At 46.0% G+C, this 22537-nt stretch overlaps 3 protein-coding genes across 3 annotated transcripts in view; 1 reads left to right on the forward strand and 2 right to left on the reverse strand.

Annotated features, from left to right (window-relative positions):
* Positions 1–1824, forward strand: part of LOC103012311 (adenylate cyclase type 10-like) — a 39271-nt gene extending 37447 nt beyond the window's left edge. Inside the window, exons 30-32 of the mRNA XM_007197890.2 lie at positions 165–363; positions 884–1091; positions 1607–1824. Coding sequence (XP_007197952.2) covers positions 165–363; positions 884–1091; positions 1607–1674 — 475 coding nt within the window. The 3' untranslated portion in view covers positions 1675–1824. The remainder of the gene's footprint in view (positions 1–164; positions 364–883; positions 1092–1606) is intronic.
* Positions 1825–8846: 7022 nt separating this feature from the next.
* TREML1 (triggering receptor expressed on myeloid cells like 1) lies at positions 8847–13515 on the reverse strand. The gene is made up of 6 exons (XM_007197889.2): positions 13442–13515; positions 12923–13255; positions 10763–10880; positions 10289–10374; positions 9743–9795; positions 8847–9383 (listed from the first exon to the last, which is right to left on the reverse strand). Exons 1-6 carry the CDS (start codon positions 13482–13484, stop codon positions 9069–9071), a joined length of 948 nt encoding a protein of 315 aa, XP_007197951.2. The 5' UTR covers positions 13485–13515; the 3' UTR covers positions 8847–9068.
* Positions 13516–17293: 3778 nt separating this feature from the next.
* On the reverse strand, positions 17294–22034 carry TREM2 (triggering receptor expressed on myeloid cells 2). The gene is made up of 5 exons (XM_007197888.2): positions 21904–22034; positions 20090–20440; positions 18558–18648; positions 17623–17816; positions 17294–17540 (listed from the first exon to the last, which is right to left on the reverse strand). The coding sequence occupies exons 1-5, from the start codon at positions 21941–21943 to the stop codon at positions 17524–17526; spliced, it is 693 nt and encodes a 230-aa protein (XP_007197950.2). The 5' UTR covers positions 21944–22034; the 3' UTR covers positions 17294–17523.
* Between the last annotated feature and the right edge of the window lie 503 nt (positions 22035–22537).

The following is a 22537-nucleotide window of genomic DNA, read 5'->3' on the forward strand; positions in this document are numbered from 1 at the left end:
TTTTAAGTCTCCTTACATGTGAGTTAGTAGCCTTGGCCACTTACCAGAATCACAATTCTGACTGTCCAGGAGATCTTAGAGCCTTAAAAAAGTGACAGTTCTATGAAAGAGCCATGGTTGGTAAGCAGGGGAGAGAGCTGAGAGCTGTGATTATTCCCTTTCAGGTTTGCCCAGGACTCACAGTGGAAGCTATTTGAGCACCACTTCTCCAAGGCTCGCCAGTTGGTGAAAAGAACCAATGCCTCACTATTTGGTTCACATGGCTTTGTCCGATTCCTAGAGTGCCATGTGCTAATGTTACAGAAGATGCCAGAGGGTGTCTTCGCGCATACTCCCTCAGAGACTCCCCGCCAAACCCTCAAGGTACCTGTCTCCGTTACCCTTCAACTAACACCTAAGTTATGGTACTCTTTCTGCCACCTGCATCTCTCCCTTACTCTTCTCCTTGCTGCCTCTGTCTCTTTTTCCCCCTTGAACTCTTTTTTTACTCCACCTAGAAAGTCTTTCCACCTATCTCATGTATCCTCCCAGATATTCTTGCTTGGTCAGGACTGGATTCCTTAACTTTCTGGATTTGCACAGCTACTACCCAGTACCATTAAAATGTTAACACTTAGCCCTTCTCAATGGACCACTGTGGCTCAGTCTATAGTTTGACACATCTCCCTGCATCCCTGCCTTCTGAGTCTAAAACATTCCAGTTCCTCTTTATCTCAAAACAGACTTTCTGGGCCTACTTTACCATCTGGGCGTACTTTACTCCTTTCTGTTACCCCAGCCCTGAGTGAGTATGCTGAGTGGGGACTGCTGTAAGTTCTGATGGAGTGGAGTGGAGGAAAGAAGGTACTAATCCCTGAGCTAATAGACCTTCGCTTCCTTTCAGTACTTTAAGGAGTTCTTCTCTCGATGTGTGACCTGCCCTGTCTATCACCAGTGGGTCTCTGAGCTTAAAGCCTCTGTAATGAGATATGGAAAGAGAGAGTCCATGTCCTTGACTAACATCATCAGACCTTTTGACACCTGCTTGACCAGGATTTGGATAGAGGGAGAATTCCTGGAGGAAAATAACTCCTTTGAAGGAAATTTGCAGAGTAAGCATTCCTTCCTGGAACCCTTGTCTGAGAGACATAAAGAACAGTCTCAGATTCTTACTCACAAGGAGTCAAAGACTGTACCTCCAAATAAGAAGGGACATACAGATATTAGGATTAGTCCTTGTTCCAGAGGTAATTGTCCTTCTCTCACAGTGCTGGACCCAGCCTAGACAGAGACCCCTTATATTGTTCAACAGTGTAAGAGCCTCTCTTGGCCCTTTGTTTCAGCATCTATAACCCTTAGGCATAGGAATTTCCTCCTTGGTCCCAGCTTAAACAAATAGATTGTTCCCTTGGAGTAGCTGGATGGTCACTAAGGGAGAAAGAAGGCCTTAGAAACCACAATGTAATGTCTGTGAAGGTAAATGATAAGATATGGGCAAGTAAAAGAGAGGAAAGAATATAGTTTCTTGCTTTAGGGCCCAGCAAATCTCCTCCTATTCCAGGCCATGAGTTAAATTTGTAATTGCTGAGGAAATTCTTTGTATTACTCTTTATGTTCCTATTTTCAGGATTTGTCAGAGTGGCTGATGTCAAGGAGAATAAAGATGAAGAAGAAATTCAAGAATGTATATGTTAAAACAAACAAAAATCATCTGAAGGGACCATGATTCTTTCATTACATGTAATACAAAGATATGCCCCCAAGTCTCCTTTTTAAGATACTGTATAGTATACATATTAAATATGCTAGCCTTTATCTGTATCTTTGTCAAAATAAAAGCCTGTGTTTCTAAAGCATGAAACTTAGATCTTTCTTAACTCTTTAACAGTCATGAATGCAACTATGGCAGAAATTAGAATCAGAGCTAGACCGGATGCCAGGGAGGCTTTGAGATGAACTGATTCCATCTTATATAATAAGGTGAGATCCATTAACATAATCTTTTCAAGGTTCTTCCATGTTGTAGAATTCCTTTTTGTGGCTGAATAACACTCCTTTTTATGGATATGCCACATTTTGTTTATCCATTTATGAGCTAATGGATATTTCGGTTGTTTCCACTTTTTGGTTATTATGAATAATGCTACAATAAACATTTGTGTACAGGTTTTTGTATGAACATATGTTTTCAGTTCTCTTCAGTATATACCTAGGAAGGGAATTGTTGGATCATACAGAAACTCTCTGTTTAGCTCTTTAAGGAACTGTCAAATTGTTCTCCAAAGTTGCTGTACCATTTACATTCCCACCAGCAATGTGTAAGGATTCCAGTTTTTCACATCTTCACAAACAATTGTTATTATTCGTTTTTTTGATTATAGCCATTCTAGTGATTGTGAAGTGGTATCTCATTGTGGTGTTGATTTGCATTTCCTTAATGACTAATGATGTTGATCATTTTTTTATGAGCTTATTGGCCACTTGTATATCTTCTTGGAGAAATGTCTATTCAAATCCTCTGTCCATTTGTTGTTGGAATATTTGCCTTTTTGTTGAGCTTGAAGAGTTTTTTATATATTCCGGATACTAGACCCTTATCAGATTTGATTTACAAATATTTTCTCTCATTCTGTAAATTGTCTTTTCACATTCATGATGGTACTGTTTTGCAGCACAAAAGTGTTTTGTTTTGATGAAGTCCAGTTTATCTGTTTTGTTTTTGTTTTTTGGTTGCTTGTGCTTTGGTATCATATCTTAGAAACCATTGCCAATCTTAGGCCACAAAGATTTTTTTTCTCTGTTCTCTTCTAAGAGTTTTATAGTTTTAGCTTTTATTTAGGTCTTTGATTATTTTGAGTTAATTTTTGCATATAATGAATGGTAAGTTTCCAAATTCATTCTTTTGCATGTGGATATACACTTTCTCAGCACCACTTATTGAAAAGACTATTCTTTCCCCTATTTAAATGACTGAACACTCTTGTTGATGTATGGTTTTATTAGATGTATGGGTTTATTTCTGAACTCTCAATTTTATTCCGTTGGCCTATGTGTCTATCCTTATGCCAGTACACACAGTCCTGATTATTGCAGCTTTGTAGTAAGTTTTAAAATCAGGAGGTGTGAGTCTTCCAACTTTATTATTCATTTTCAAGATTGTTTTGGCTATTCTGGGTCCCTTGCATTTCCATATGACTTTTAGATCAGCTTGTCATTTTCCACAGTTTCCACAAAAAAGGAGAGCTGTAATTTTGATAGAGATTATGTTGAATCTATAAATCAATTTGCAGAGAATTGCTGTCTTAGCAATATTAAGTTTTCTGATCCATGAAAGTGGTATATCTTTTCCATATATGTAGGTCTTCTTTAATTTCTTTCAGTGATGTTTTGTAGTTTTTAATGCACAAGTCCTACACCTCTTTTGTTAAGTTTATACCTAAATAATTTTATTATTCTTGGTACTATTATAAATGGAATTGTTTTCTTAATTTCATTTTGGGTTGTTCATTGCTAAGGTATAGAAATAAAACTTTTTTTTGCATATTGGTTTTGTATCCTGAAACTTTGCTGAATTCATTTGTTAGCTCTAAGTTTTTTTGGTTTGGGTGCACTCCTTAGCATTTTCTATATACAAGATCATGTTATCTGCGAATAGAGATAATGTTACTTCTTTCTTTCCAATCTGGATGCCTTTTATTTCTTTTTCTTGCCTAAATGCACTTGCTAGATCCTACAGTACAATGTTGAATAACAGTGACAAGAGTGGACATGCTTGTCTTGTTCTCAACTATAGGGGAAAAGTTTTAGTTTTTTACCTTTAAGTATGATGTTAGCTGTGAATTTTTTATAGATGTTCTTTATCAGGTTGACGAAATCCCATACTATTCCTAGTTTGTTGCATGTTTTTATCATGATAGAGTGTTGGGTTTTGTCAAATGCTTTTTCCGTCACCCGTTGAAGTGATCATGTGGTTTGGGGGTTTTTTTCTATTAATATGGTGTATCATATTGATTTTCAAATGTAGAGCCCACCTTGCATTCCTAGAATAAATCTCGCTTTGTCATGGTGTATAATCCTTTCTATTTGTTCCTAGGTCCTATGCGCTAGTGTTTTGTTGAAGATTTTTGCACCTACATTCATAAGGAATGTTGATCTGTAGTTTTCTTGTGATCTCTTTGTCTGGTTTTTGTATCAAAGTAAAACTGGCCTCATAGAATGAGTTGGGAAGTATTCCTTCCTCTTCTGTTTTTTGGAAGAGTTTGTGAAGGATTGGTTTTAAAATTCTTTCAGTGTTTGGTAGAACTCACCAGTGAAGCCATCTGGGCATGGGCTTCTCTTTTGGGAAGTTTTTTGATTACTAATTAAACCTCTTTACTTGGTATACGTCTATTCAGATTTTCTATTTCTTCCTAAGTCAGTGTCAGTAGTTTGTGTCTTTCTAGGAATTTGTCCATTTCATCTAAGTTACCTAATTTGTTGGTATACAGTTGTTCATAATATTTCTTATAATCCTTTTTATTTCATAAGGTCAGTAGTTCTCCTTCCACTTTCATTCCTGATTTAGTAATTTGAGTCGTCTTCTCTTTGTTTCTTGTCCAGTCTAGCTAAGGTTTGTAAATTTTGTTGATCTGGTCAAAGAACAACTCTTGGTTTTGCTGATTTTTTTCTATTGTTTTTCTGTTCTCTATTTCATTTATTTCTGCTCTAATTTTTATTATTTCCTTCCTTCTACTTGCTTTGAGTTTAGTTTGCTCTTCTGTTTCTAGTTTCTTCAGGTGGAAAGTTAGGTTGTTAATTTGAGATCTTTCTTCTTTTTTTTTTTTTTTTTTAATATAGGTATTTACTGCTATAAATTTCCCTCTAAGCACTGACTTTGCTGAATCACCTAAGTTTTGGTATGTTGTGAAATTATTTTCATTCATTTCAAAGTATTTCTAATTTCTCTTGTGATTTCTTTTTCCTGTTTGTTATTTAGGAGTGAGTTGTTTAATTTCCACGTATTTGTGAGTTTCCGAAATTTACTTCTGTTATTGACTTCTAATTTCATACCATTATGGTCAGAAAACATACTTTGTATGATTTCAATCCTTTTAAATTTATTTAGACTTGATTATGGTTAAATATATGGTCTGTCCTGGAGACTGTTACATGTATACTTGAGAAGAATGTGTATTCTGCTGTTGTTGGGTGGAGTGTTCTATAGGTATCTGTGAGGTCTAGTTGGTTTATAGTGTTGTTCATGTCTACTCTTTCCTTGCGATCTTCCACCTACTTGTCCTATCATTTTTGAAAGTGGAATATTGAAGTCTACAACCATTACTCTTTATTTCTCCCTTCAGTTCTATCAGTTTTTGCTGTATTTTGAAACTCCGTTGTTAGGTACCCATATGTTTATCATTGTTATATCTTCTTAATGGGTTGAGTCTTTTATCATTATAGAATGTCCTTTCTTTATCACTAGTAACAATTTTTGTCCTAAAGTCTATTTTGTCTGATATTAGTATAGCTACTCCAGTGCTTTATAGCTAGTTTGCATGATTTATGTTTTTCCATTCTTTTACTTTCAGCCAACTTGTGTTTTTCAATCTAAAGTTTGTCTCCTTGAGACAGCATATAGTTGGATCATGTGTTTTTTAATCCATTCTGCCAATCTCTGCCTTTTAATTGGAATGTTTAATCTATTTGCATTCAGTATAATTACTGGTAAGGTAAGATTTATGTCTTCCATCTTGTTATTTGTTTTCTACTTGTCTTATGTCTTTTTTTCTCCTCTATTCCTTCACTGTCTTTTGTTATATTAAATGAGTTAAGTTTAATTCCCTTGTCATCTCTTTTACTATATAATTTGTGTTATTTTCTTGCTGTAGGGATTACAGTTAACATTTTAATTTAAAACAATCTAGTTCAGATTAATACCAACTTAATTTCAATAATATACAAAAACTGATACTATATAGCCCCATTCCCTCCCCCCTTCTTCATATTGTTATTGTCATAAAAGTTACATCTTAATAAATGGTGTACCCATCAACACAAGTATATAATTATTGCTTAATGAAGTTGTCTTTTAAATCAAATAGGGGCAGGGGAAAGCCATTTTTCTTGAGTAAATACTCCTTGGATTGATGCAAGCCATTGGTTAATTTCCAGAGTTCTGAAAAAGTTAATTCTGTTTTTGCCCGTTTTCTTGTTTCTTTTATGGAGGAGAGAATTTTCAGATTTCTCTAACCACTTTCTTTTAAAATCACTCTCAATGTACTTTTTTTTTTTTTTTAATTTATTAATTTATTTATTTATTTATTTTTGGCTGTGTTGGGTCTTCATTTCTGTGCGAGGGCTTTCTCTAGTTGTGGCAAGCGGGGGCCACTCTTCATCGTGGTGCGCGGGCCTCTCACTATTGCGGCCTCTCTTGTTGCGGAGCACAGGCTCCAGACTCGCAGGCTCAGTAGTTGTGGCTCACGGGCCTAGTTGCTCCACGGCATGTGGGATCTTCCCAGACCAGGGCTCAAACCCGTGTCCCCTGCATTGGCAGGCAGATTCTCAACCTCTGCGCCACCAGGGAAGCCCTCAATGTACTTTTAATTTGTATTTCCCTTAGATGAAGTTAAACATCTTTATTATGTTTATATTTCTTTTTGTGTGAGCTATAGGTATGTATCCTGTGACTGTATTCTATTAAGTATTTGTTTGCTAGTTGATTTGTAGGGATTAGGGAAATGAGCCATCTGCCTTTGTATGAGCTGCAAAATTTTTCTTCATTTTCTGTTTTGACTTTTGTTTATGGTATTTTTGTCATAAAGGGAAAAGTATCAGTCTTTTTTTAATTTATCCTAATGTGTCAGTTTTAATGTATCTATGAATTCTTTTATGGCTGCTGAGTTTTGTGTAATACTTTAAAGATTTTTTTCCTGTAAGATTATTTTAACTATTCCCCAATGGCCTTTCAAGTATTTTTTAAAATAAATTTTATCAAAATATAATTTACATGCAGTAAAGTACACCTATTTAAATGATGAGTTTTGACAAATGTATACACCCATGTAACCACTACCACAAACATGATACAGAACATTTAATCACCCCCAAAAGTTCTTTCAGGCCCCTTTACAGTCATTCCCACTCTACCACCACCACCAGCACAAAATAATCTTGTTATTTTTTTTCCTTGTGTTTATATCCGTGATGATTTCCCCCTTCTCATTTATTTCATTCATCTTCTTGAGTAAAGTTAGCTAACACTTTGTTATTTCATTTTACTTCAAAGAATAAATTCTTTTATTTATGTATTAGTTATGTCATTTTTCTCCTTTAAAATTAACTAGCTATTTGAGTAAGATGCTTAATTCTTGTTAAGGGTGTGAATTTTCCTCTGAGAACTTCTTTAACTGAATTCCAAAGGTTCTGATATGAAGCAGTCATCTCACCATGTCACCTGCATTTTCTTTGCTTTGTTTTTGTGTTTCTTATAATGAAATTTAGTTTAGTATTCTCATCTTAGAAGTTACTTTTATACCTATGACTCTGGTTGGAAGTCTATGAATACCAACCAAAGCAATGATGGAATTAATATATTTCTCCTTCCCTCTTCTCTACCAGGCAATTGATTATCTTAGTATTTTCTTTCGTATTGTTAAATATACCTTTACTTCTGTCACATTCTAAAAAGTTCAAACTACATTCAGACCAGGGTAAGTTTCTCCCAGAGGGGTACTTTTTAGACCTATTCTGCCCTTCCCCCACATTCTCCTGCCCTCCCCCGCCCCCACCTTGCCTTCCCACCAGGCAAGTCCCCAGTCATCCTAGCCAGGGGAAATGAGGGCTTAGTTGATCGGTAGGCAGCTCCTGCCTCCCTAAATTTAGGTTCTGTCACAGGCTGAGACTCTATCAGAGGAAGCTCAAAACATCCTGCCAGAGCTTCCTGAAAATAGCATCACTAGACTTACACAGTCCCTGCCTGTTCCTTCTCCTCAGATACCTAGACCAAGCTTAGGGCCCTTCCAGATGGTCCAGATGGCGAAAACCTCTTTTTGCTTAGTTCTCCATGATTATAAAAGACTGGGTTCCTGAGCACCTCATCTTCTCCATTTAAGTCTCTCATCTCAGTATGGGCAAATATTTTCAAACTGAACAGTTGAGAAGAAATCATGGCAGAAACCTTAAAGGGCCTCCTATCCCCAGCCTGGACTAGCTTTCATTTACACTTAACCATGGCCATACCCTTACCATTTATTCCTCCTCCCCTCACCCCCATGCCCTTTTTCCACTGGACTCGTCCCAGGCTCAGAGTTCAGGCCAAAGGGAACAGAACTACCAGATGATCACCCAGTTGAGAAAGAGCCAGCTCTGGTAAAACTGATGTCTGCAAAGTTCTTTTATTTCCTGGTGCTTGAAAATCCTTTGTCCTGCCAAGGAATAAGCTTGGTATCTATTTCAGTTTCTGATCTTACTCCTGTTTCTTTCCAACTCCATCTCTCATACCCCATCTGTCCTGAATCTCCTTTAACTAATTATTATCCCCCTTCTCCCACCATATGTTGTTACATCATAAGATGTCACTTGTTTACAAGGTATAGAGCAGAAAGCAGAAGAGATTTCTAGACTCAAGAAAATGACTCTATACTTTCAGGTATCCTGATAAAGACACAAAATACTTTTGAAGAGGTCTTCTTGATGCCCCTTAATTCAAATTGTGTGCAGTATTCTGACCAGGGAGGGAAACCACTTCCCCGCTAGCAGAACAGGCAGGAGATCATACAACACAAACTCTGGACCAGTCTTTTCAGTTTTCGGGCCATGTGAAGTCAAACTTGGGCCCTTTCCTTCCCCCTCAAGCATCAAGAGCTCATATATTATCATTTAGAGTTTATTTAGCCCTGTGGTGTAATGGCAGAGGATCTAGCGTGGGGAACTTCCCCAGACACCTCACTCGTTCCAAGTATCACTTATCAGGTGAGAAAAGTCAAGATATTAGATCAGATCCTAAAGACCCTAGTTGCTCTGATATCCTAAGGATCTAGGGCACAGGCTGCGTGGGTGGCTACACAGAACCCTGGGGATGATCTCTGTGAGTTTACAGGATGGTGAACAGCTTAGCTGGGTGGAATCTCGCTATTAGGTGGATCCTGGGCTGGCTCGAAGGAGGCTCCTCCACTCTTGTCCCCTCCAGGGAAGATGACTGTGGCGTATGTCACAGGCTTGGAGCAGATCTCAGCCTTAGGAGGCAGAGGGGGCAAACAGGATGGGGCTGGGGGTGGGTGTTTCCCTGACAGGGAATCAAGAGGAAGGTTGGTGTAGGTGTTATTGTCAAAGGAAGGTGGCGAGTCGAGCCTAACATATGGTACACCTGATGGCACGTCAACAGCCAGTCCAGAGTCACTGATGTGGTGGACCACTGAGGAGGGGGCCTGTAACAAAAGCAGGCAAATCAGGCAAAGAGAAAATGCCTCCCTCTGCCCCAGTTCCCTTAGATGGGAAGCCTAGGACCAGACTGGATCTGTCTCTTCAATCCTGAGTATGTCAGTGGGCAAGAGGGCTTCACTTTGAAGATTTTCAAGCCCCGAGTTTCTCCACAAATCTGGGAAGGTGGATAGCAAGGTGGGAAGGTGGGAGACCATTGTTGCCAAGTTTACAGCATTTAAGAAGAGGGTTTGGACCTCTACTGGGTCCCAGTCTTTTCTCCACCCCATCATCCTGGGACTTCTTAGTGATTGTGGCAGAGGGAGGGTCTGGGGAATTTGGCTGGGGGCCTGAAGAGGTCTCTTACCGAGCCTGAGACTCCACTGCTCTGAAATCGTCCACAGGCAGCAAGCCTGTTCCCTGGCAGGACAGAGGACAGAAGCACAGTCTGCTTCTTGTGCTGACTCAGTGCCCCCCTCACGCCCTTCAGAAACCTTGAAACCTCCGTTCTAGCCCATACTCACCTTCCCCACTCCCATCAGCAAAGTTTTCCATCTCCCCAGCCCCCACCCCCAGCCAGCCCTAACTCTCCCCCCACCCACTTACTGCTTCCACAGCTCCCCTCAACCTGCCTCAACACTCAATCCATCTCCCAAAGTCCCCCACCTCCTCCAGTCATCTGTCCCCAATCCCACTGTCTCACCCTCTCCAATTCCTGTTTCTCCCCAGGCCACCTCCCACTGAATCTCTTTGCTCTCCTCTACCCCTCAGCCATGGGAATTCTAGGGTCTGGGGACCCTTACTGAAGCCCATCTGTAGCGGGAGCAGACCTAGATTCTCAGCCTTGAATGCAAGACTGGCTGATACAGGACCAGGGGGCCGTTCTGAGATAGGCAGGTGGACAGCTACCTACCTTTCCTTTTGGCCATCACAGCAAACAGCACCACTGCCATCACCAGCAGGCCCAGCAGGAGCACAGCACCCCAAATCAAGGGTCTGCTGAGAGACACAAAGGAGTAGGTGAGCTTAGCCCTGAACCTGGCAGGGAGCTGCTTGCCAGGAATCCTAGAGAAGTGGCACAGAGGTGCAGTTCTTGGTGAGCCATGGGTGGAGAAAGAGATTTTTGGAATGGAATGAGGAGGACAGACTCAGGCAGGGCAGAGAGACACACTGTCAGGGTATCCTGGCTGGAGATCTAGGATGAAGGGGTCAGTGCTGAACTGGGATAGGGAGGTATGTGTGTCTGTCTGCCTACCTGCCTGGTCAGAAATTGCCCAGGAGTGGAAAGAATCATAAAGTTTCTTTTCAATTTAGTCTGGGGCTCTAAACAAGCTGTATCTTCACCACCACCCCTTCCCAGCCTCCCAAATACAGTTCTTGTCAGTACCTCTTCTTATCTCGGCTGGGATCCAAAGGGCTGGCACTGCCTACAGGATCTGAAGAGGAGATGTCAGCCAGACTCCTGACCTGATGGGTCTCCTCGTCGTCCTCTTTCAGGCCAGGAGCTGAGTCAGAAGGAAATACTTAACGAGAACATACCCATTGTGGGCAGGGTTCAAGGGCCTGTTGAGATCTGAGGGACTGGGGGAGTAGAGCTGAGGAAGGAGAAGTCCCAAGTAAGGAACACAAAGAAGGGGTGCTTGGGATATTCCTTAGGGGCCTCTCATTCTGGAGGTCAGGGAATGGCCTCTTTATGTCTTTATCTGGTTGTGAATATGCTCACTTTCCCCTTTACCACCAGCTCCCAACCCTCCCCCCCTGCATTTCTTCTCCTTCACCTGCTCCCCCTGTACCCAGGCTGCTCAGACTGCAGAAACCCTACTGGGTAATCTGTGCCCACTTCCCTACCCAACCTCACTCATCTCATTGGAGACCTTGCTCCTGGCTCTCATCACTTGTTCTCCAAAGGGACCTCAGCCCAGCCTGCTAGACCTCTCCACATACCTGCAACCCTGTGACCGCCCCTGCAGGCTGGCTGAGCCCCACCCCAAGCTCTGCACTCAGGAGCTAAGGAACTTAGGGTCAGCCCTGATGTGACACAATGCCAACTGATCCTTGCTGAGAGCCTTGCTTGGACCCTGAGACTCAGTTTTGTGACAAGGTTTCTGTAATCCCAACAACATGCTCTACTTCTGTCTGTGGGACTCAGGGTTGGTTTCTCTGGGCCTGAGGATCTGCCTTGGGAACCCGGGCAGTCCTTCTAGACCCTCTGAGAGGAGAGTCTTGCCGTGTTCTTAGAGATTCACCATTCCCACTACCCAACCCATTCCAATCCAGGAACTGGAGATGCTATGGCCCCAATCTTGCTGTATATGTCCTGATCTCCTGGAGTTTTTTAAATCACCCACATCCTCCCTGGATACTGTGCTCTACCTGCCTGCCTGAACATCCATCCTCTACAGCTGTTGCGGTCCCCAGCACCTGCCCCACTGCAGCTACCTGTCTCCCTGCCACCTATTCCCAGTGCATTGTCTTGTCACACTTGCCATTTAGGGAGCTCTAACTTTGAGTTACTAAACCTTAGTGTCAAGGAAGAAGGAGAACAAAGGATGACTAGGGTTAACAGAAGTATATTTATAATATAAATAATAATTGTGGACTCAAGAGGGATTCTAACGACAGCTTAGTCCATCCTCGTAATTAAAAGATGGAGAAAAAACTGACAGAAGGAAAAATGCATTTCTTAATTTCATTATTTTGGGCATTTGGCACAAATTACTTGAAAAAGGAAGACCTGAAAATGAAAAAAATGTCAGCATCCATAAGTGCTAGGTAGGACAGTTTCTGCTTCCTCAGGTAGCTGACCATGTTCCCGACAGAACATTTTTTATTTTACCCTATTTTTCTGGAAAAGATTTAATACTTTAAAATGTACTTTCAATAAATATTTAGACATGAGAAAGTTATAGGCTGTGAAAATGAAACCTGTGAAAATAGTTTCTATACTGAAAATAGGATTGAGAATATTAACTATTCTCAACCCTATAATATTAACTATTGCTGACACTTTTTTCTGTTTTTAAAACTGAATGAGTTGAAGGAATTCAGGCATTGAATGTATCCTGCCTGTAGGTGAGGCACATACTAGATGCTCAGGGAAGACTTATAAAATTAAATTAGATATAAATTCAGTAGTTTTTAAGCCATCAGACTTGTTATTACAGCAATAAAAACCTGGAAGATGTAAAAAAATTAATTCCAGTTGATATGTCTGAATTAAAACTTTGTTTAAAACATTTCTAAGCAAAATAATAGCATCAAGTATGTTGAAAATGCTGGACAAGGAGGCCAAGGCCCTGAGTGGGGAAAGAGAATTTGCCTTCCTGTGGGGAGACCCACTTGTGCGGGAGGGGAAAGGGGACTGCTATGTGGCTGGTTTATCTCAGACTTCTCACCCAGTTTGGTTTCCGTTCCCTGCAGAGCTGTCAAAAGGATATCTGCTCCCAATTCCTCCCCCACAAGGGCCCCTACCCACCAAGGACCCAAGAGCAGCTGGTGGGGCAGGAAGGCAGGTTAGAGCGGTGGTGGCCAGGCTGGGATAACTCACCTGCAGGGAGCACATCCAGACTGATTCTGTGCACAGTCTGGGGCCCTGAGATTCCCTCTACCACGCAGCCGTACTCTCCGGCATCCTCCTCCTGTAGGGTAACCATCTCCACCTGGAGCAGGCCACCCCCCAGGTCAGTGAGAAATACGCGGCTGCTGGCTGGGGCCCTGCGTTCTACAGCTGACGACACCAAGGGCTGGCATCCCTCTGGCAGGAACCGGCACCACACCTTTCGAGCCTTAACATCCTGGAGTCGGTAGTGGCACTGCACCAGGATGGAGCTCCCCACAGGCGCCTGCAGCACCTCAGGGAGGCTGCCAGCCGAGCCCTGGCCTAGGGAAGGAAAGTTGCAGGGATGTTGGACAGGGCACCTCCTGGTCCACCCATTGCGTAGGGGCACAGGGATCTAGAGGTCCACCTTCTGGGCCTACATGTTATTGTTGCCATGGTAATGCCAGTTATTCCTGGGCATGGAGTGGGGTATATGGGGCCCAGAGTGCAGCTCCTTCTGAACCTTACCTGCTAGTCCCAGGAACAGCAGCAGGAGCAGGTTGGGGCCCATGGCTGGGCAGGGAGATGTCAGCTCTGGGGCTTGCCTGGGCACTGACACAGCATTCCCCTGGGGGCAGGAAACTTTTGCCTCAGACAGTCACGTGGGGTTCTCAGTGACCATGGGGTGGGAAGCAGGCACTGGTGGGCCCCTCCATGGGTGGGGAGAAGGAGCTCTTCCAAGCCCTGGTTGGTTCAGTGCTCAGGAACTATCCCTGAGGGTAGGAATGGGCAAGGTAGGGTGAGAAGGCCCAAGGAAAAACAGAAGGCTAGGAGCCTGCCCCCGCCCCCCCCCACCCCGCACCCTGTAAGGAATGAAGAGGGGGAGGAGGATTGTGACAACCAGAGAGCATTAGAGAAAGGGAGAAGATGATCTTCAGGGTATTCCAAATATAGAATCCGATGATGCAGAGCTGTGAAGGAGGGACGTAAAGTGTCCTTCTCATGGCCCGAGGCCATCTTGATTTTAAATTCTGTGTGAGTGCCCCACCCAAGCTCTCAGGAGATCATCCAGGAAGCCCCACCTTGATGGTGCGCCCTGGGCTGGCCTGTCTTCATTCCCTCAGATGGGCGCTCCCTAGACACTTTGAGTGTGGACCACGTGCTCCAGTTCTAGGATTTGCATTATTGCTTTGATAATTAGTTGGATATTGACCCTCATGTATTCATCTCATCTTCATAGCTTTTCTCTCTCAGTTTCCATCTTTTTTGTTCTGATTCCTAGAAGATATCCTCATCTTTTTCTTCCATCCCTTCTCTCCTTGTCCTTCAGATTTTTATCCCTTAGTGCTTTTAATTTACAAGATTTTTTATTCTCCAAGCATTTCTTATTTATAGCATATTATTTTTGTTTCATGAATGCATTATCCTCTCTGTTAGGAGACAGTTCTCTATGAACATTTTCGGGCCTTCCCAGGAAAGGGCACTAACCAAGCTTTGTTCCAGGTCGATTGAAGAGCAAACTTGCCTTGGGAGTTAGAGACAGTGTGTCAGCTCCAGAGAGATTTGCTTCCATCCTTCCCCTCCCTCCCTGGAGAAGATTAGTTCATGTTCCAGAGTAAAGATATCTCTCTCTCTCTCTCTCTCTCTCTCTCTCCCTCTCCAGAGAGGAAGAAGGGCCAACGTGCCAGATGTTCTATATAAGCTCCAAGTCTCATAATTTGGGGTTCCTGTCCTATGGCACAAACCCACTCCCTGCACAGGGAACATCTGGCCCTCATTCACGTCACCTTGTGCAGAACTGGGGTTTGGGGATCCTGCATGGAATGTGAGTAATAAACCTGCTGACACCGGGGGAGCACCAGTGCTCAGAGAGACAGGAACAGTCAAGGTGGGGATGGCTGGGAGGATACACTGCTCTGACCTAGATGGTCACACCTGGAAAGGGGCATGAAAAAGCCACCCTCCCTCCTTCCTCTGTCCTCTTTTCTCTCCTCCTCCCCTCTCTCTGCCTCTCTCCTTCCTCCAGGAGCAAGGGAGTTGAGAATGGGAAACTGGGAGCAGGAGCCTGAGAAAGCCGGCTTGTGTGTTAAGCTGAGCCTCATGGACATGGTGATAGGGTGACCAGCTATCCCTGTTTACCTGGCACTGGGGGTCTTTCCGGGAGACAGGATTTTCAGTGCTAACACTGGCAGAGTCTCTGGCTAACTGGACAAATGGGTCTCCCCAGTGAGTATTATGGAAGTACGTATATCTGTCCTGCCAATATGTATCAGGCTTTCTTTGATTTCCTTACAAGAGAATTATTTTCACAGTAACAAGCCATGTGGGAGTGTTGTGTGAGGAGGAGACCTCTCTTCAATATTTACTGAGTGCCTAAAACAGATACAGTCCCTGCTGGGTGCCTAGGACAGAGGTGGCCAGGATCCAGGGAGGTGTCCTATCACTGGGCATTAGAGAAGAGGAAGGAAGCTTGTGCTTATCCAGGACCTACTATGTGCCAGACATCTGGCCAGGACTTTAATGTTATTCCTTTCAATCGCATAAATACCCACCAAAGTAGGGTTGTTTTGTTTTGGTTTGGTGTTGGGTTTTTTGTTTGTTTTTACATGCGAGGACCCTGAGGCTCAGAGGAGTTAAGGAATTTGCTTACGTCTTCTTAGTAGGAGGCAAACTTGAAATTGGAATACCCCTTCTGTTCAGTGTGCACTGCAGAGAGTCCAAGGCAGGGGATCCTGATGGCAATCTGAATCCCAGGGTAGATGTCTCTGACATGGCAGAGCAGGCAGGAGAAAAGGCTGAGCTCCCAAGAGGAGGAAAGTTCCAGCGGCACTCCATGACCAGGCACGTCCTGGAGCCTCCCCTTCCATCTCATCACCCTCGGTGCCCAGACGGGGCAGGAGCAAGGGAGGTGCAGCGGGCTCAGTTTGGACTCTGCTCAGCCTTGGCTCCTAGACTGTGCCTGTGTCTGCAGGAAGGAGACGACTGCCCCAGGACCCGATGGGGAAGTTTCACGTGCCGCTGAGTCAGGGACACCAGGGAAACACAGACTGGACCAGAGTCCTGGAGCTGGGGACAGAGACAGCAGAGCAGCCTAAGCAGGGAGTGGGTGAGGCAGGGCTGGGGCAGGACTGCAATTAGGGGAGTGATGTGTTGACATGAGGCTGGAACACAGGGCTGCCTCAGGGGCTCTTGCCCAGTGATTCAAAACCCCAGGTACCCACACCCAGCTTAGGGGGCAACGCAGCCCCGTGTGGCCATGGCCAGAGGGGCTCCTGGGCTTCCACCTCTCTGAGGCCCAGGACAGAGAACCTGAGGATGTGGCCAACTTGTTTCCTCCTCTTCGGGGCAACCCACCCTCAGGGTAGTCTCCATCCCATTCTCCTCGCTCCACCTCAGGTGGCATGTGTGTGTTGAAGAGAGAGGTGAGGTTCCCTGAGCTGCCGTGACTGTTGCCTGTACCCCGAATACTCTTCCCCCTTGCTTCCTCAAAGTGTTTCTCAAGTGGTGCCTTCTGACTACTCTTCAGAATTGCGTCATCCCCCGTGCCTCCTGCACTCCCCGTACTCCTAACCATCTGACTGACTGACTTACTGTGTTTGTCTGCTCTCTTCCCACTAGAACATGGCTTTGTGTGGGCAGAAATCTTTGCTTGTTTTGTTCACTGTTGTGTCTCCAATGCCTAGACTAGTACCTGGCACAGAAAATATTTATTGAATAAATATACAAATAAATGAGTAAGATTGAGCTAGAGGGAAGGACACCTTGAACGCCAAGTGAAAGTAGGATTTCCAGGCTCTACGAGGGACTTTGGGTAAATCCTTTCCCTTTTGAGCCTCAGTTTCCCTTCCACAGGATAAGGGGCTTGCACCAGTAGTCCCCAGCTCTGGTATGCTGCACTCTGCAACCGAAGCCCTTGCAATTTCTCCGGAGGTGGAGTAACATGATAAAAGCAAACCTCTAGGTTTGCTAGAGGTTTGAGTCAGCTGGGAATTGGATGGACTTGAGGGGGGCAGAGGGAGGCAGGGGGCCTGGGGCAGGGGGCCCAGCAGTAATCCTAGGGAACTGATGGACAGGAGGCAGGAGGAGGAGAGGAGAGGATGCTAGAGAAATTCCACAGGAGGAGGCAGGGCTTGGTAATCAGATCTCTGGGAGGGAGAGAGAAGAATAAAAAGATTGGCCAGTTTGGAGCCTGTGGGAATGGAGGGACATGATATCCTAAGACCCTAGGCCCCAAGGAGCCAGACCTTTTATCTTTTCCTCATCTGAATTCACTCTCCTAGCCCTGTAGCAAAAGAGAAGACCTTCATGACGCCCTAAACCATCAGTTAAACATGAAGTCTTGGATTTATTTGTGAGAGTGTTTAATGTCCAATGTCCAGAAGTTGGTAGACGTCCTTCCCACCTCCCATGCACACACGCACACGCACACACACACACATGCACACGCACAAATCCCTGCTTCCAGGGGCCAGGAGAAGCAGGGTACAGGCAGAGTGGCCTTTTGCGAAAGCAGAACCAGGAGACTTGGTGGCCAAGGGGCAGGTGTGCAGCAGGCTGGGGTGGTCCGTGCAGACCTCTCCCGGGCCTCTCCTCCACCGTGGGTCCTCCTCTCACGTGTCTATCAGCTCTGCAACAGAGAGAGTACTCACTCGGCCCCTCTCAGCCCCACCTCACCAGCCCCCAGCCGCCACCGTGCTCTCCAAGCTCACCTGTCAAGGTTTGGAGCTGATAACCTGGGTCATGGCCACAGTCCAGCCCACTGGCATGGGGTGTCCTCCGTTTCTGCCCATGCCAGGCTGCAGCCCAGAGAGCGCTGGCTGCTAGAAGCTTGCTGAGAAAGATGCAGGCCAGGAGGAAAAGGATGGAAATGGGTGGGAAGGGGCTCTCCTCTTCAGAAAGTTTCCTTGGAGAAAAAAAGGACATGTGGGAGGCCATGAGGGGACCCACAGACTGGAATCTGCCCTCATAGAAGGAATGGGGAGACACCAGGAGGTCCGGGGGCTGAGGATATCTCCCCATCCAGCACCATCCCTGGATGAGGCTTTGCGGGGCTTGGGGGAGCCTGTAGTCAGGAGACCTGAGTTCCAGGCATGGATCTGCCTGCTGACTGCTTTTAAACAATTACCTCCCTTGCTGAGCAGTTTTCTGCATGATGGTGTGGTATGGTGTGTGTGTGTGTGTGTGAATCCGCATGCACATGTGCACTTCATGGTTATACTAACAGTGTTTAAACACCAGTCAAGAACCAGTCGGAACTGATTCTGGTCCCATCAGGGAAGCAGGGGTCTGAGGGTACCAGTTTTGTACTAAAATACTAAAACTTTCATTGTTGCTGAATTGTGGAGATGTCTGAGGGCTGCCAGGGGAGGGGGTGGGAGGCTGACCATTCAGGAGTCTTGGAGCAGCAGCTACTTACAAACTGTTAGGGGAGTTTTGCAGTATTTTAACAACTGGCACAGTCATACCAACACACACTGGCTGGTTGGAGGGGTGTTTAGACAAGATCATATGCAGACACTTTAGTGTTCTAATTGCCTTGGAATTTGTACTTCTGGCACATGCCGCCCCCCAGCTGCCACCCCGTGCCTTGGCTCTGCAGGGTGGAGGTCTGCCCAGGGATTTTAGGAAAGACTTGTCACTGTACCTGGAGATGCTGTGCTCCACGTGGGCATCCTCAAAGCTCTTGGACTCCTCAGGGATCCAGAGATCTCCAGGGTCCTGGTAATCAAGGGGGTCTGTGGGAGACAGAGCCTGTGAGCTTCTAGCCCCCCTCCTTGATGCCACAGTGGGGAGAACCTCTCTGGGTGGGGTGAAGCTCTCTGGGACATGGCCCTGTGTGGATCAAGTTGTTAACCGCTCTGAGCCTCAGTTTCCTCACCTGTAAAGTGGAGCAATTAGAAACACCTTCTTAATAATAGTGTTGCAGGATACAGTGAGAGCATCCTGTGTAGTACCCATCCCCTCACAGGAGCTCAGTAACTGCAACTCCCACCCTCCCATCACACAGGGTCTTTGGGAAGATCAAACGAAATAATGGGTGTTTTTGAAAGTCCGGTGTGAACAGTCAAGCTGCCTATACCAGCTGTGGATTATTGTTATTGTTGTTGTTGTTGTTATTCTTTTCCTGCTATCCTCTTGGGAGTCAGCTGAGCCTTAGACCCTGATAGGGCTGAAAATCTGTGTGTCCTCACCTCCTACTCCCATGGAGGTAGGGTTTGAGGTCTAAGGCAGGCAGTGTACCCTCCCCTCCCCACCTTAGACGAATGTTACTTTCAACCTTCATTTCCATGATAAGGGGCCATGTTGGGGAGAGGAGTTGGACAAGGGGAAAGTCAGAAAAGGGATACGTAACCTCAGATTTGTTCTCCTTTGGGACACAACCACGTTCTGGAGACACAGACAGAAAGCTTTCCTGAAGGGCATCCCCTGTGCAAGCTCAGGGATGAGAAGAACCCCACCACTGCCCGTCTCACCTAGTCAAGCCTGAAATGAGGATCCCAAGCAGTTAGCAGCAGGAGGCTGGGGCAACGGCTGTCACTGACCCGAAGCACTTTTAACTCTGTCATGTCATTTGTGTCTCATGGGAGCCCTGTGGGGTCAGCAGCACAGGCACCGCCACCTCCATTTAAAGATGGGGAAATGGAGGCCCAGAGAGGAGAAGCACGTTGCCCAGGGTCACAGCAGTGTTCCTTTCTAGGGTTGTTTCTCTGTACCAGGTTGGTGCTTAATCTATGTTGGTAGGTCCGTTGGGTGGTTGGGTGAAGGAATAGATGAATGTCCTCCTACTCCTTAAGGACCACCTCAGTGCTCACATCCTAACCAGATGCCAAATGGATAAAGCTGTTTGGGGGAAGCAGGACCACAACTAGCTCATAAGGTGCCTTGTGCAAATTAGAGAACTGTACCCTTCCTGCAAGAGATGCAGTCCTCCACCAGCGAGAACAGCCTGGAGAGAGACAGCAGGGCTGGATTGTGACCCCCTTGTGCAGTTAGCAACCTGCACAACCATCCGCAGTGACCCTGAGTTGACCCTGAGTTGTGGGGTGGGAAGGGACAAGATCCACACTGTGGGATTTCCCAGGGTCCCCGAAAGCCCTGAGGGTGGTCCTGTGCTCAGACACTAAAGACGACCCCAGGCCCAAGGGCAGGCCAGGGTGCAGTCAGCTGCCCACTCACCAGCCAGCACCTCCACCAGGACCTTCCTGAGGGTGTCGGCCTCACTACCATGGAGACTCTGGCACTGATAGAGGCCAGCGTCGTGGGCTTGAAGATTCCGCAGCGTAATGGTGAGTGTGCCACCCAGGGCATCGTCCATGATGGCCGTGCTCCCATTGCGCCTCTTCAGGAAGGACAGCAGCCACGAGGGGTGAGTGCTGACCACCTGCTGGCACAGGCCCTCTTCACCCAGCTGGCGGCACCAGGCTTTGCGTCTCCCCCAGTGCTTCAAGAAGTTGTAGGGGCAGGAGACCCTCAGGGACCGGCCTGCCGTGCCCTGGAACACCGTGGTGTTGTGGGCTCGGGACAGCTCTGGGGAGGAGACATTCATTCACTTACCAAGTGTTTATTGAACACCTACTATGTTCAATGAACAGAAGAGACAGAAATCCCGCACTTAAGGAACTCAGGTCTTTACACAAGTTGGGAGAAGGCGGCATAACCCAGGTATGTGTTTACAGGAAGCTGGAAACCAGGAAACCCGGGTCCTGGATCTGGCTTTATCACCATTGGACTTGCTGGACATCTTTAGAGAAATAACTGACCCTCTCTGGGCCTATTTCCAGAGACATTTGGTCTTGAAGTTCCCTCCAGTCCTAGTCCGCTCATGTTCTTCCTGTCACATGAAATCAAGCCCTCCCCTCTGCCCCTCCATCTCAAGAGAGCAGGGACAGTGGCCCTCTCAGGCCTGGGGCTGCTCCCACGTGGGGCTGGGCACCCCCTCCCCACGCCCGCCATCCTTGCTTACTTTGCAGCTGCCCACGCTCATACCAGCACTGCATTCTCCTCTTTCTGACCTTTAGCTTCCAGCTTCCCTATTTCTGTGTCTTTGTTCCCCTTTCAGGAGGGATGCGTCTCAGAACTATTTTGGGAGAGACATGAGGCTGCTATTTTAGGGACCCTCCTTGGGGTGGGCTTAGACTGCCAGTCTATTGCCAGGGCAGGGGCTATAAGAGAATCACCCAGCGCCCTCTGCCTCAGCCTCCCCTCTCTTCAACCACATCTTCAACCACATGGTGACAGAAACTTGTAAAAAGGATTGGGGAGCTGGTGGCCTGTCTTTTGGAACCAGAGAGACCTGGTGAGCAGTGCCCCCTCCATACTCCCCAGTCCATCCCTCTGCCTTTGGGCAGGCCAACGCATCCCTCTTCCCCTACTCCACCTCCAGCCAAGAAGCTCCAGCTCCATTGGAACAGTCTCTCCTCTCACCCAGGTATGCCTATTGCTCTCGGGGAGCAAGAGGCACCCTTCCCCAACGAGAAAAGGCCGTCATGTGCAAGAATCTAGGGTGCCAATCCCCCCAGCTCAATCACAAAATCTTCAGCCCCTTCACCTCCCATCCAGGGCTGAGGACAGGAGGACGGAGGGGCACCCCGAAGATGCAGATTACCAGTACCAGGTTCTTTTCTCCCTCCCACGCTGCTACTCTTCTGGGGCTAGTTAAGTGGTTCATAATTTTAGGGGCTCTTACCAGTGCCCCCAAAAACTTCCCCCAACTACTAGCTAGTGCCTGAGATGCCACCATCAGAACTCCTTCCCTTTCTAGGTGTCCGAATCCACCAGCCTCTGACACTTCCACGTACATGAAGAATCTGATGCTGGGGAGAGAGGGAGATGATGAAGAATATGGGGCACAGTGAGAAGAGGGGGTGCAGGACATGCCGAGAATTTCAGCCATCTTCACACTTTGGCTCAGTGCTCCCTACCCACCCACCCACTTGCCATATACTCAAGGAAGGAGAGGGAAAGAAGGCAGCGAAGGGAGGGTATCCTACCTGTGACAAAGAGCAAGATGAGCAGCCCAAGAGGCTCCATGTCACCCTTCTCTTGTGGAGGACAGACGCAGGGTGCCTTGTGCAAGATCTCGTCTTTCCCTTGAACTGCAGAAAGGAGAGGGTCAGGCTCGTCAGGCGCTGCCCACAGGAACTGGCTCCTGGAGGTTGAGCAATCATCAGGACTGGGATCTGGCTTTATGATTCAAGGAGGGGGAGTGGGGTGGGGGAGGAGAGGAGAGGAGGAGCCACGACTGCAGCCCAGCAGCGGGGTGCTGAGGATCCCAGACCTCCAAGAGGACAGCCCACTGTCCTGCCCGTACCAGCCTTCTCAGTCGTTTAGAAGACTACCCTTTCTCCATTCAATTGCCTTAGTATCTTTATTGAAAATCACTTGACATGTAGGTCTACTTCTTGACTGTCTATTCTGTTCCATTGATCTATGTGTCTATCCTTTTACCAATATCACCCCATCTTGACTACTCACTGTAGCTTTATAACAAGTCTTGAAATCAGGTGATGTGAGTAATCCAACTACATTGTTCCTTTTCAAAATGGTTATAGCTGTTCTAGTAACTTTGCTATGTAAATTTTAGACACTGTATGTCAATTTCTCCCCCCTACACTCTCCCCAAAG

This window comes from Balaenoptera acutorostrata, chromosome 10 (genome assembly GCF_949987535.1).
Source record: "Balaenoptera acutorostrata chromosome 10, mBalAcu1.1, whole genome shotgun sequence".
NCBI lineage: Eukaryota > Metazoa > Chordata > Mammalia > Artiodactyla > Balaenopteridae > Balaenoptera > Balaenoptera acutorostrata.

Coding starts and splice junctions, on each gene's coding strand:
- TREML1 (XM_007197889.2), bottom strand. CDS start 13,484: ATGGGCCCCAACCTGCTCCTGCTGCTGTTCCTGGGACTAGCAG. Junction 10,375..10,762: donor CCCAGCCGAGATAAGAAGAG/GTACTGACAAGA, acceptor TGTGTCTCTCAG/CAGACCCTTGATTTGGGGTG. Junction 9,796..10,288: donor TGTGATGGCCAAAAGGAAAG/GTAGGTAGCTGT, acceptor CTGTCCTGCCAG/GGAACAGGCTTGCTGCCTGT.
- TREM2 (XM_007197888.2), bottom strand. CDS start 21,943: ATGGAGCCTCTTGGGCTGCTCATCTTGCTCTTTGTCACAG. Junction 20,441..21,903: donor CATCTTGCTCTTTGTCACAG/GTAGGATACCCT, acceptor TCTCCTCCCCAG/AGCTGTCCCGAGCCCACAAC. Junction 18,649..20,089: donor CCTGGTGGAGGTGCTGGCTG/GTGAGTGGGCAG, acceptor TGTCTCCCACAG/ACCCCCTTGATTACCAGGAC.